The sequence below is a fragment of the Kogia breviceps genome, chromosome 8 (assembly GCF_026419965.1).
Source record: "Kogia breviceps isolate mKogBre1 chromosome 8, mKogBre1 haplotype 1, whole genome shotgun sequence".
NCBI lineage: Eukaryota > Metazoa > Chordata > Mammalia > Artiodactyla > Physeteridae > Kogia > Kogia breviceps.
Window position 1 is genome coordinate 91,607,789 of NC_081317.1, and position 14,689 is coordinate 91,622,477.

General features: G+C 43.2%; 1 protein-coding gene across 1 annotated transcript; it reads left to right on the forward strand.

The window, feature by feature from the left end:
* The first annotated feature begins 6,707 nt into the window (after window positions 1-6,707).
* On the forward strand, window positions 6,708-6,979 carry LOC131761946 (molybdopterin synthase sulfur carrier subunit-like). Its single transcript, XM_059073285.2, is given in 2 exon segments — window positions 6,708-6,953; window positions 6,956-6,979. Coding segments are annotated over 2 exon segments (270 nt in total).
* The last annotated feature ends 7,710 nt before the right edge of the window (window positions 6,980-14,689 follow it).

Here is a 14,689-nt window from a genome sequence, read left to right on the forward strand (position 1 = left end):
CCCTTACTAAATACAAATCTTATCATGTCATGCCACATGTTACTTGCCTGCTCTCCAGACTCTAACCACATGGAATTTATTTCTGTTCTCAGAGTGCCATGCCCCTGGGCCTTCTCACATGCTGTTCCCTCTGTCGAGAACACTTATCAATACATTCCCTCTTTGTTTGGCTCAGTCCTACTTGTTCTATGGATCTTCCCCTGGACAATTCTTTTGCATAGCTTCCCCTGACCCCCAATCCCTAACTACCTTAGGGACCCCTCCTATTTGCTCTTAAAGTAGGAATACATGAACTCTTATCTCATGGTGAATTCGTTTTGATACAAACTTTCTAGAAAGCAAAAGGAAACATGTATCAAAAGCCTTTAAAATGTCCATATTGTTCAACCCAGCAATTCCTTTTTTGAGAAATTTAAGAAAACCTGAAAGATGTACCCAAATATTTAAAGACACATATTCATCAGAGTGAAAAATGGAAACAACCAAAAGGTCCAATAAGGGATTGGTTAAATAAATATTACATCCATACAATAGAATACTTTTGAGCCATTAAAAAACATAGGAGTATATGTAATATAGGGGAAAATCGTTCACAATATAACGTTAGGTGGGGAAAAGCAGGTTGCAAAATGCTAGGTATGCACTGTAAGGATCTAATTTTTAAAATAAATTTTACACAGAAAAAAGCATCAGGAAATATATATATGCCAAAATGTTACTAATGATCATCTCATGGGATTATGGAAGATTTTAATTTAGTTCATTTTGCTTATCCGTGTTTTCTCCCATAATCCTGTATTTGCTCTCTAATTATGTGATTTTTGGCCACGCCTCGAGGCTTGCAGAATCTTAGTTCCCCCACCAGGGATCAAACCCATGCCCTCAGCAGTGAAAGCTCAGAGTCCTAACCACTGGACCACCAGGGAATTCTCGTGGTTTTTTTTTTTTTTTAAATAAAGTAAACGCTGGTTGACTGATTGGATATTTTTATCCAGAGGACTGAGTCAACCTGGCTGGGATAGTTGGGCCTCTTGGAGCTCTTCACTAACTTGAGAGGGGAGGGGCCTAAATGCCAGAACAAAATGCCTCTCACCTGTATCTGATTCAAATACATAACAATGCCAGCGGGAAGAAAAACCAGTTGCTCTTTCAGTAGAAATGGATACTAGAGAAATTTTCATTCATCGAGGAATTTAGCTTAGGAATTTCTAAACTGGTAGTATTCACTGAGATTTTGGAGCTCTTTAGATTCAACCCCCTAAACTTGGAACTGGGGAACTGGAAACCCAAAGATGATTGGTGACTTGCCAAACCTGTTCCATCACACAGGAAGGTAGTGGCAGAGCTGGAATTTGAATATGTTTCCTCACTCCCTGGTCTCTGCTCGTCCCACCCCATCCCCAGCAACTGACCCCAAGTCTCCCTACGTAGACACACACACACTAACCACACAAAGGCAACCTGCTAGATTTCCATCCAAAGTCCATACATCCAGAAAGCAGACCACCCTTGGATTCACTTAATTTTTTATGATCTCTCATACTAATCTTTGAGAAGTTGACCCACCTGAATCCCCCACCAAGCTCTGTTCTAAAGCATCTCCAGGGACTTCCCTGGTGGGGCAGTGGTTAAGAATCCGCCTGCCAATGCAGGGGACATGGGTTTGAGCCCTGGTCCAGGAAGATCCCACATGCCACGGAGCAACTAAGCCCGGGTGCCACAACTGCTGAGCCTGCGCTCTACAGCCCCTGAGCCACAACTACTGAGACTGCGTGCCACAACTACTGAAGCCTGCGTGCCCAGAGCCCATGCTCTGCAACAAGAGAGACCACTGCAATGAGAGGCCCGCGCACCGCAACAAAGAGTAGCCCCCCCTCGCCGCAACTAGAAAGGGCCCATGCGCAGCAATGAAGATCCAACACAGCCAAAAATAAATAAATAAATAAATTTTTTAAAAATAAAGCATCTCCAACTCTAACAATTACATTCCAAACTCCACAGTTTTCTGTAGAGAGCTACTTCTGTGTTAAGCACTTTCCATAAGATATTCTCTTTTTGGTTTTTTGTATTTTTATTTTATTCTTCCAACAGTGCTACAATGTAGCTATTACTGTCCTTTGCCCTGTGAGGAAACTGAAGTTCAAGGAGGTTAAATAACTTTCTCAAGGTCACAGCCATAAGTGCCACAGTCAGCTTTCAAACTCCTACTCTCAGCAGACCCCACTGTTTACCAGTGTGGACCTGTTTCCCTGTTCTACACAGCCATGCCAGAGCACATGTCCTTTTCCACAGTCTGCTGAGAGGCATTTTTGAGACTCACAGGAAATCAGAGCTAAAGAGATCTTGGAGGGCCTCATTTCACAACTTGTTCCGTTCTTCAAACAGACCATGTTGTACGAGTGGTTTATACCATGAACTGTGGACAGAGGAACTGAACATAAACCCTGCCTCTGCCACTTACTGTGTGACTTTGGGCAAGTTACTTAACCTCTCTGTGCCTCAGATTTCTCATCTGCAGAGATAATAATACTGTTTAATTAATAGACTTGTTACAAGGATTAAATGAGTTACAACACAAAAGCACATAAAACAGTGCTTGGCACACGGTTAGCTCTCCATAAGTGGAGAACTTTTACCATCATGAGTACTATACTATTATTACTACTACTAAGAGTCTATGATGCACCAGGTATGATACACAAGACAGTGAGTGGGAAAACAAAGATGACATAGCCACTGTCCTCAGGGAACTCGTGGTATGGAAAGAGATTGCAGAAACCATATATAATTACAATGTAATAATGTGGTAAATGCAATAACATAGATTAGTGTGGACACTCTGAGAGTGGATGTGACTTGTCCAAGGGAGCAGCAAAATTAGGACTTGAGCCCGGCTATCCTGAGCCTCTTTCTAGCCCACCTCATTGACTGGCAATTTGTCCACAGCACATAAAGGTATGACCCGAAGGTCTTTCCACATGGCACCAAAAAGAGACTCCTACAGCTGTGACTGTCTCAGCTGAAGATATTACTAATGTGTAAAGATAGTCAATAAACATTTGCTTAATAAGTCAGTGAGTCAAAGGCATTAGTGAGAAGAAAGCCAATTTCCCCCTTGGCTCTCACCTCCTCAACCTGCAGGCGTGAGGCAGTGGCACAGGGCAAAGCAGCAGTGAGCCCTGGGAGACAGCTGGTCACCCTCTCTTCACCCTCAAAAAGGTGGTTAATTGGGGTACCACTATTTACTGGCTTCTCCTTCACCACAGCTGTTTCTGAAAATTTTAGTGCACTCAATTTAATCATTTCCACAATTCTTTGTTATTTGTATGTGCCCAACTCTGTAGAGAGGAAGGTGAATCCACCCCAGTCGCTGCCCTCAGGGAGCTTGAATTCCAATAGAAGAAATTAATCATGACAAACTGCTATCCTGAAAGATAGAAAATCCAGCAACTTCCCTAGAACAATGAAAAGAACATGGGCTTTGAAGCCACAATTTTTTCCTTCCTCCCTTCCTTCCTTCCTTCCCTCCTTCCCTCCTTCCCTCCTTCCCTCCTTCATTTTGGCTGCGCCAGGTCTTAGTTGCGGCACACGGGATCTTCCTTGCAGCATGTGGGATCTTTAGTTGCAGCACGTGGACTCTTAGTTGCAGCATGTGGACTCAGTTGCAGCATGCATGTGGGATCTAGTTCCCCGACCAGGGATCGATCCCAGGCCCCCTGCATTGGGAGCGTGGAGTCTTGCCCACTGGACCACCAGGGAAGTCCTAAAACATGGGCTTTGGAGTCAGGCCAGGGCTAGAATCTAGTTCCTCCACTTGCTGGCAGTGTGACCTCATAAACTAACTCAGGCTCTCTGGGATGATTTCCTCATTGTTATTTAATGGGAATCATTATTCCTACTTCATAGGGTGGATATGAGGATTACAACTTCCTTTCACCATTGCTGACCCTGTCATCTACCTTCTTATTGTTATCTGTGAGTCTTGATGCAATTTGCCTATTGGGAGGCAATCCAACCCACATTCCCAGAAGGCCTGGCCAGACTGAGGCGGCAGAGGCTAGTTGGGCCAGCTTCCTGCCCTCTAGGAGCTCCCAGCTTCATGGGGCAACTGACACAAATTCAGAGAACCACAGTCCACCAGCCTAAGTGCCATGGGAGACAGATACAGCAGAGGCATTGAGGTGGCTCCAAGCAGAGCTATGGTGCCAGGGTTGGGTCTCGAGCCATGAGTAAGATTTCGAGAGGCAGATGTGGGCAGGGAATGCATACTAGGTTGCCTCACCTCTCTAAGCCTCAGTTTCCTTTTTCGTAAAATACAAATAATACCACTAACCTTTTGCCCGCTACTTTGAGGATTAAGTGGGATAAAGCCAGGGAAGCACCTACCACAGTGTCTGGTTCATACTAGGCACTGGATAAATGGAGGCAATTACTTTACTATTATGTTGGATAATAAAGCCCCAGTGGGTGGCCCCCTTCCATAATGGAATTATCTTCTTCCCTGTGACTCACCTCCAAGGGTTGGCCCAGAGGTTGGGATGTTCCAGGCTCCTGGGCAGGTTGGAACTACCAAGCTCCCTAGAGTAAGACCTTTATTCAGAAGAGATCAGTGCTCAGGAGAGCTCACCTCGTCTCACGCCCCCATTGTGCCAACACAGACCCTCGATCCCCAAGAGAAAGAACATGATTTCTTTCCCCCAATGTCAGAGCTTGAACTCAAGCCCAGATTTCCACCATCTCAGAAGAGAAAGACCATGCCTCTGAGTCAGCCCAGGTCCTCCCAGCCTTGTCCTAAAGAGCCTCCTATGCAGGAGCCCAGAGAGACCTGTTGGGAAGAAGCAGGAGCATGGGGTGTTGGAGACGTGGGTTTAAATCCACCCAGTTGCTATCTGAACCAGGATCACAGCCCTTTCCCCTTCTAGGCCTCCATGTTCTGAGACTGGCTGGGGTGGGCTTAAATTCCCACCCGTGGCTGACTATCAAAAAAACACCAGGATAGCACAGACCAGTCACTGCAGACACTGGCAGGGTCCTGGTGGTCCTCTCCTGGGCTAGGCATGAATCTTTTGCTCTTGGGGGAGGAATAAAATGTACACCGTGTGCAGCATGTGTTTCCCAAAGTGAAAATGGGTCAAGCACACATCTCCAGGCCCTTCCCCCTCCTCCTCTCAAGTGCCTAGCACTGTGTTCCATACATGCTGGCTCCACCCCAATGTGTCCAATGTGTGTCCTGCAAGTTCCTCTTCCTGAGGAAGGTCCACATTCCAGAAGAAGAGACAGGGACCTCCTGATTTATTTAAAACTTAATTGAAGTATAATTTATACACCATTAAATTCACTATTTTAAGTGTACAATTCAATGATTTATACCATAAATTTACAGAGCTGCACAACCTCTACCATAGTCCAGTTTGAGAACATTTCCATCATCCCCCTAATTTCCCTCATGCCCATCACTCCCCATTCCCAGCCCCAGCCCCAGGCAACCACTAATCTGCCTTCTGTTTCTATGGATTTGCTTTTCCTGGACCTTTCAAGTAAATGGAGTCAGATGATATGTGGTCTTTTGTGTCTGGCTTCTTTCCCTTAGCATAGTGCTTTTGACATTCATCCATGTTGGGGCATGTGTCAGTACTTCATTCCTTATCTCATCATTTCATATCCCCGATGCCCTACCAGTGCCCGGCACAGAGTAGGTATTCAGGAAGGGGCTGAGGAATCTCACACAAGGACCAGAGGCCCTTCCAAAATGAGAGCAGCTACCAGCCAAAGAAATTCCAGTCAGTCCCCAAGCTGCTATGGCTGAGATGCTACTCCCCATGCCTGCTACCAGCGATGTGAATATAGCAATTTGTTTTCAGACTCGTGATTGTACACCTGTTGAACTGTCATGCTCTCAACTTCAGAGGTGTGCTGCTACATCCATCCACTTATTCTGAATTTGCCTTTATTCCCCACTCATCCTGTCTCTGAAAACCATGGTGACTCATTGCTGTGCAATTAACTCTCTTTCTTCAAATTTGAATTGCCTGAACTAGTTGGAGAAGAATGATATTCCAAATACAACTAGTCTCCAACTGTTACTGTAGAATTGTCTCTTTCTCCCCTCAAGTCTATCCATTTTTGCTTCATATATTTGGGGACTCTATTTTCAGGTGTATATATGTTTATAGTTGTTACCTAATTTAATACTTATTGATGGATTAAATTTTTTTTTTTTTTTTTTTTTTTTTGCGGTATGCGGGCCTCTCACTGCTGTGTCCTCTCCCGTTGCGGAGCACAGGCTCCGGACGCACAGGCTCAGCGGCCATGGCTCACGGGCTTAGTTGCTCCGCGGCATGTGGGATCTTCCCGGACCAGGGCACGAACCCGTGTCTCCTGCATCGGCAGGCGGATTCTCAACCACTGCGCCACCAGGGAAGCCCCTGGATTAAATTTTTATCAACATATATTGTCCTTCTTTGTCTCTTGTAAACTTTTTGCTTCAAATCTATTTTATCTCCAAAAGCACAGGCAACAAAAACAAAAATAACAAATGAGACTACATCAAACTAATAAGTTTCTGCATAGCAAAGAAAACAATCAACAAAATGAAAAGGCAACCTATGGAATGGGAGAAAATATTTGCAAACCATATATCTGATAAAGAGTTAATACCCCAAATATATAAAGAATTCGGGGATACCAGGCTAGGGTTCCCTGGCGGGATGGTGCCATGGTGCCAGGTGGAAGCGTTGTATTTTGCAAAAAGTGCTGAAATAACAGGAATTTGCTCAGAGACCATTTCTGTGCCACAAGAAATAAAAGCATTGCAGCTGTGGAATGAGATAGAAACGCGCCATTCTGGATTGACTGATGTCAGAAATCAGGTGATATTTGCTGTTCCTCAAGAATATGTCGAGCTTGCAGATCAGCTCCTCCTGCTTCAATCAGGAGACGAAATTGCCATATCCACCCCCCCCCCATTAGTGGAGGATAGTGCTTTTGAACCACCTGGGAAAGATATAAATGAAGTTGAAGAGAAATCTAAAGGTATAATAAAATTCACATCTGAGAAACTTTCAGTAGATGAAGTCTCACAGCTGGTGATTTCTCCACTCTGTTGTGCAATATCCCTATTTGTCGAAACTACAAGGAATAACTTCGAAGGGAAAAAAGTCATTAGCTTAAAATATGAAGCATATCTACCAATGGCAGAAAATGAAGTCAGAAAAATTTGTAGTGACATTAGGCAGAAATGGCCAAACACATAGCAGTGTTCCAACGACTTGGCTTAGTTCCAGAGTCAGAAGCAATCATTATGCTGTGTCCTCAGCCCATAGGGCTGCATCCCTCGAAGCTGTGAGCTATGCCATTGATACTTTAAAAGCCAAGGTATCGGGCTTCCCTGGTGGCGCAGTGGTTGAGAGTCCGCCTGCCGATGCAGGAGACACGGGTTCGTGCCCCGGTCCGGGAGGATCCCACATGCCGCGGAGCAACTAAGCCCGTGAGCCATGGCCGCTGGGCCTGCGCGTCCGGAGCCTGTGCTCCGCAGCGGGAGAGGCCACAACAGTGAGAGGCCCGCATACCGCAAAAAAAAAAAAAAAAAAGCCAAGGTACCCATATGGAAAAAGGAACTGTATGAAGAATCATCATCATCTTGGAAAAGAAACAAAGAATGCTTTTGGGCAACTGATGATTAAACCACTTAGGTTTTTAGAGTCCTAAAATTTAAACTTGGTAAATTCTTATCTTTGATCATGTTTTGATTTTTCTTCTCCAGAAGATAGTTTACTGAACATAATGTTTTATGTTACACCAGTGGAACAAAAGAGAGAAAAAAAATGCAAAATAAATTAGTGCTTAGGATGAGGGCTTATAGAGGAAAGAAAGGCTTTAGGGAAAAAACGGAAGAAGAATTTTTTTTTTTTTTTTTTTTTTTCGGTACGGGGGCCTCTCACTGTTGTGGCCTCTTCCGTCGCGGAGCACAGGCTCCGGACGCGCAGGCCCAGCGGCCATGGCTCACGGGCCCAGCCATTCCGCAGCATGTGGGATCTTCCCGGACCAGGGCACAAACCCGTGTCCCCTGCATCGGCAGGCGGACTCTCAACCACTGCACCATCAGGGAAGCCACAGAATAATTTAAATGTAAGGAAAGATGTCTGTGTTAGACATATTATTCTATGACTAAGTTCTAACTGTAACTTGACTTACATTGAGGTGTGGCCCCTCCTCAGTGACTGTCTCAGAGGCTGCCCCCAACCCCCTACCCCTATGCCCAGTGATATCATTGTTGTCAGGGATGTGTTTTGAGAATGTAGGCAGAACTGGAAGGTATAAAAAGTCCTTATCGGATATGATATATCCGATAATGTGATATAATATATATGATATATATATATAATATAATATATATAAATATATATATATTATATAATTATATATATATCCGATATATTATCGGATATATCATATTATATATATAATATGATATATCCGATAATATATCGTGTATGATATATTTTTAGAATTTATATATTTTTAAAATAAGCTAAATAAACATGATTTTAAAAGTTTAAAAAAAAAAGAATTCATACAACTCAACAGCAAAAGAGCAAATAACCCGGTTTTTTAAATGAGCAAAGGACCTCAATAGACATTTCTCCAAAACACATACAGATGGCCAACAGGTACATGGAAAGATGCTCAACATCACTAACCATCAGGGAAATGCAAATCAAAACCACACCTGTAGGATGGCTATTATCTAAAAGTCAAGAGATAACAAGTGTTGGTGAAGATGTGGAGGAAACCGAACTCTTGTGCCCTGTTGGTGGGAATGCAAATTGGTGCAGCCACTATGGAGAACAGTGTGAAGGTTCCTCAAAAAATTAAAAATAGAACTATCATATGACCCAGCAATCCCACTTCTGGATACATATCTGAAGCGAATAGCATCACTACCTCATAGAGATATATGCACTCTGGTGTTCATTGAAGCATTATTCACAATAGCCAAGGTATGGAAACAACCTGAGTCCATCAACAGATAAATTGGTAAAGAAATGTGGTACATACATACTATGGCATATTATTCAGCCTTGAAAAAAAAAGAAAGAAAATCCTGCCACTTGCAATAAGATGGATAAACCTGAAGAACATTATGCTGAGTAAAATAAGCCAGACACAGAAAGACAAACGTCACATGATCTTACTTAAATGTGGAATCTGAAAAACAAACAAACAAAAACAAGTAGAACTCATAGCAACAGAGAGTAGAATGGTGGAGAGATATCCATCAAAGGGTACAAACTTTCAGTTATAAGATGAATAAGCTATGGAGACCTAATGTACAGTATGGTGTCTGTAGTTAATAATAACATATTATATACTTGAATTTTGCTAAGAAAGTAAATCCCAAGTGTTCTCACCGCCCACACAAAATGGTAACTATGGGAGGTGATGGATATGTTAGTTTGATTGGGATAATTATTCCACATGTATAATTATAATTTAATCTATTTTGTCCAATAATAATGTAGTCACTCCTGTTCTCTTTTGCTCATTATTTGCATAGAATATCTATGTTAAAAACAGCAGATGCCTGCTTCTGCAGGACAACTGATAGACCTGTATCCAGAATGATGCTCCAGGTCTCCATGGACCCTAGTAATACAGATAAGAACAACAAAAATAAACTATAAGGTAAGGCAATGCATCCCATAAAGATGTACATCACACATCTAAGATGCTGTGGAAGACCTTCAACTCAGTGATTCATTCGTACCTTCATTTTACAGCCCCTGAGCACCTATTCTATGCCACGGCCTGACATGAACACAGCACTGAGGCATTCATGGCCCCTGTGCTCTAGAACTTAGAGGATGATGCAGGCAAGCAGGGCCATTTTAAGACATTCATAGGCTTTACCTAAGTTTCCATATCTTTGAAATGGTGATAATAGCACAACTTCACAAAAATGCTGTAAACGGTGAATTCGTTTAAAATGTGTAAAGCATTTAGAATAGTGTCTAGTACATGTAAGCACTCAATAAATGTTACCTGTCATCAATCATCATCACCGACTTTAATTACTTTTTCTTTGGAAGCTGTATCCCACCAGTTAAATTTTAAAATTTTGTACTGTAAAAACAATTTTTAGCGTAAACGTTTTACATTTTAGTGTAAAAATGTTTTACTGTAAAGTAAGTAATTTTTCTTTAGAACTTATAATTAATTTCAGATTTGTAGTTTTCTTTTCATGTTTGGGAGCTAATAAATTTCGCAAAAGTGCTTGAAAAGCTCATAAGACCATCCCTCTAGACTCCCATGGATAACATAAACCTACCCAGAGTGACCATGTAAGGCTGCACAGGTGGTTTTTACTGTACAACTCTAAGGAAAACCAATCTCATAGACTATGAAGTGAATGCCCCCATCCCCAGAGATGTGTAGTGCTGCAGCCCTGGCCCTGCAGGTGAGGAAATCAAGGATAGACACACAATGCAATAAAGATCACTTCCAATTGGGAGAAAAGAGATGAGTTTATGGAGGGATGACATCTGAGCCAAGTCATGAAGAGCAGAAAGACTTCAAGTCCACAAAGATGCTGTGAGAAGGGCAATCCAGGCAGAAGGGATAATAAGAGCAAAGGCAGGGAATTCCCTGGTGGTCCAGTGGTTAGGACTCCATGCTTCCACTGCAGGGGGCATGGGTTCGATCCCTGGTCGGAGAACCGAGATCCCACAAGGCTGCAGAGCACGGCCCAAAAAGAGCAAAGACAAGGTGTACATCTGTGGAAGAGTGAAGAGTGAGTAGTTCTGTTTGTTTGGAGCAAAAGATGTATGAAGGGTAGAAGGAGGAAATGAGCTTGGAGAGAGATAAAGGAGCCAGATCAGGGATGGCTTTGAATGCCAGGCTTACAGTTTAAACTTTGTCACGTGGGCAGTAAGTTGTCATTGCATGTTGTTGAGGTGGGACGTATCATAATCAGAGCTGGGCTTTAAGAAAGTTCCTCTGGCTGCTGGTGTCGGGGGCGGGCTGGAGGGGGCAGAGGCTGGAGGTAGGAGGCCTGTAAGAAGATGGTTACAATTCTGGAAGTTAGAAGTCCAAAATCAAGGTGTTGGCAAGGTCATGCTCCCTCCAGAGGCTTTAGGGAAATCTGAATCCATTTGTTGCCTCTTCTGCTGGCTGTTGGTATTCCTTGGCTTGTGGCTACTCACTCCAGTCTCTGCCTCCTTCTTCACATGGGCTTCTCCTCTTCTCTTTGTGTCTCTCCTCTGTGTGTCTTTCATAAGGGCATTTGTCATTGGATTGAGGGCAGATCTCAAAATCTTGGAGTTAATTAAATCTGCAAAGACTCTTTTTCCATATAAGGTCACATTCACAAGTTCCAGGGGTTAGGACATGGACATATCTTTTGGGGGCTCCCTTTCAATCCACTACACACCTGTTGGCAAGAATGTGGAAAAATTAGGACCCTCATATACTGCTGATGTGAATGTAAAATGGTACAGCTACTTTGGAAACTGTCTGGCACTTTCTCAAAAATGGTAACCTAGAGTTACCATGTGATCCAATTATTTCACTCCTAGGTATATACCCCAGAGAAATGAAAGAGTGTCTACACAAAAACCTGTACATGAACGTCCATAGCAGCATTATTCATATTAGCCAAAAAGTAGAAAGAATCCAAATGTCCATCAACTGATGAATGGATCAATAAAACGTGGTATATCCATACAATAGGATATTGTTCAGCAATAAAAAGAAATTAAGTGCCGACTCATGCTACAGCACGGATGAATCTTGAAAACATTCCAGTATGCTCAGTGAAAGAAGCCATCCACAAAGGGCCATATATTGTATGATTTCATTTATATGAAATGTCCAGAATAGAAAAATCTGTTAGTTAGACTAGTGGTTGCCTAAGCTTAGGCGTGGGGATGTGGAAGAAGAGGATGCAGTTGAGGAGGAATGGGGAGAGACTACAAATAGGTACGGGGTTTAAGGAAAGTGATAAAAATGCTCTAATGTTGAATGCAATGATGCTTGCACACCTCTGTGAATATACTAAAAAACACTGAAGTGTGCCTTAAGTGGGTGAATGGTATGGTGTATGAATTATATCTCAATAAAGCTGTTATTTAAAAAGTAAATGTGTAGCACTGCACCCAGCTCATAGAAGTTCCTCAATACGCCGGAGTTACCCTCCCTCCAAGTTCCACCTTCCTGTGAATACTCTTGACAGGGGTCCATTACAACGGCCCCACCTAGAGACAAAGGTGTGTAAATTAGGGACGCATTCAGTTTAGCTGGCCACAGTCGCTCAGGCACATTCAAATATTGCCTGGGTACCAGCTACACGGAGGAAGCTGCAAGACTATTGAAGATTCAGAGGTGAATTGCCCATGCACCCAACCCTCAAGACGCTCTTTCACAGAATGAAGAAGAGTGTGGTCTTTGTCTTCCTGCTCCTCTAAAATTGCTTTAATTAATCCCTTTTCTCTTCTCCCCCCGCTCCGGAAGATTTTCTCAAAGAAAACTGCAATAATTATGTATTTACCATTGCCAAAACCACGCTTGCTTCTCTTAAAGGGAAACATATTTAACCTTAGCAGATTTCTCAGATTCAATTGCCCATGGGACACTTTACAAATGATCTTGCCCAACCGCCTCATTTTACTGATGGGAAAAACGACACCCTACAGGGCTGGGGAAGAAATCACTCATAGTCACAGAACATCAAGAGCAGAAACCAGATGCACACCCCAGGCTTCTGATTCCAACCTAAGGCTCTTTTCCCTTTAACATTGGAAATTGATGACATAGGCATCTTGTTTGTTTAGATGCACCGATCTCTGATCACCTCTGTGCTCCTTGTGACAGTGAGAGAGGAAATGTGGAGGAGTAGTTACGAGCGTGGATCCTAGAGCCAGGCTGCCTGGGTTTAAGTCCTGGCTCCACCACTGGCTGAGAGTCCTTGAGACAGTTAACTGAATCTCACTGTCCTCCAACATCCTCATCTTCAATGCGGCAAAGGTGAGACTAGTACCTCCCTCACAAGGTCGTTGTGACGATTACATGGTTTCACAGGCATAAAGTATTGTGCATAACTTGCCTCAAAGTTGCCTGGTAAAAAAGGAAGGAAATTCTGACACAGGCTACAACACAGATGAACCTCGAGGACATTATGCTAACCGAAATAAGCCAGTCACAAAAAGACAAATACTGTATGATTCCACTTTTATGGGATGCCTAGAGAAGTCAGCTTCATAGAAACAGAAAGCAGAATGGTGGTTGCCAGGGTCTGGGAGGAGAGGGGAGTGATGAGTTGTTCTTTAATGGGTTCAGAGTTTCAGTGCTGCAAGATGAAAAAGCGTTCTGCACAATAATGTGAATATATTGTACTTAACACTACTGTACACTTAAGGTGGTAAATTTATGTTATGTGGGGTATTTTATGTATTCCTGGCACTCAGGGAGAGCTGCAGTCACTTACTATCCAGTTTTGCCATGGTTTGATGAGCGAAAGTGACCGCAGACACTCACCCTTAGTAGCTGCTTTAGGTTCCCTGGAGGCAAAATGTCCTCATATAGAAGTTCTTCCTTCTCTACCAGGACTTGAACTCTAACGTAATAATTGCAGCCCAGCAGTGAAGCAAGTTGTCGTCACTCCCAACATGCTCCATTCCAGAGGGCTCCCATCTGAGGCTTCTGCTAGCTGTAACTCCTCCAAGACTCCATCTTCCTTCCTTCAGAGCTTAGGCCAAAGCCCTGACCTCACAAGCCTTCCTCCACCTCCTGGCAGGCTGCCTCCAGTTCTCCTGCTTCTGAGAATAGCTGACAATCTCTCTGGGGCCTTTCTACCTAAGATTAGCATCCTGGTTTTACAGTCCAACAGTGTGTGAGGGCAGGATGCAATCCTGCAAGCAGAGGTGCTTAGCCTGTTGGATGCACAACTGAATGGATGAGTTGAACTTTCATGGAGCTTCCAGGTCCACAAATACTTCCTGCACAGTAATGGATCCCTTTCACTTCACGCATTTGCATTCTATTCCTCTCTCTGAAAGCACTCAGCACTCCCTGCCTTATATAACTGACAGGAGGTATGCCCACAGCTTCTCTCCACTCAAGATCATGAGCTCCCTGAAGGAAGGGATCAGGGCTGAGCCATCTTTGTATCCAGGGTATTTCTCACAAAATTTTGCTCAGGGTTGAGACGAAAATATGTCGAACTAAATTTGTTTTACTATTTTATTTTATTTTATTTTTGTGTGTGGTATGCGGGCCTCTCACTGCTGTGGCCTCTCCCGTTGCGGAGCACAGGCTCCGGATGCGCAGGCTTAGTGGCCATGGCTCACGGGCCTAGTCGCTCCACAGCATGTGGGATCTTCCCGGACCGGGTCACGAACCCGTGTCCCCTGCATTGGCAGGCGGACTCTCAACCACTGAGCCACCAGGGAAGCCCTGTTTTACTATTTTTAAAAAAGATTTTATGTTCCAAAATATTAACCACAGCATTATTTATATTAGGAAAAAACTGAAAATAACCTAAATATCCAGCAATAAGAAAATGACTAAGTTAATTATAATGAAGCTTGATGAAACATTCTGTAGCCATTCAAAATAATAAGTATGAACAATGAGTAACAAGATAGAAAAGTTTTATGAAATGAAGTAAAGCAGAGAAAGTAGGTCATGGAGACGT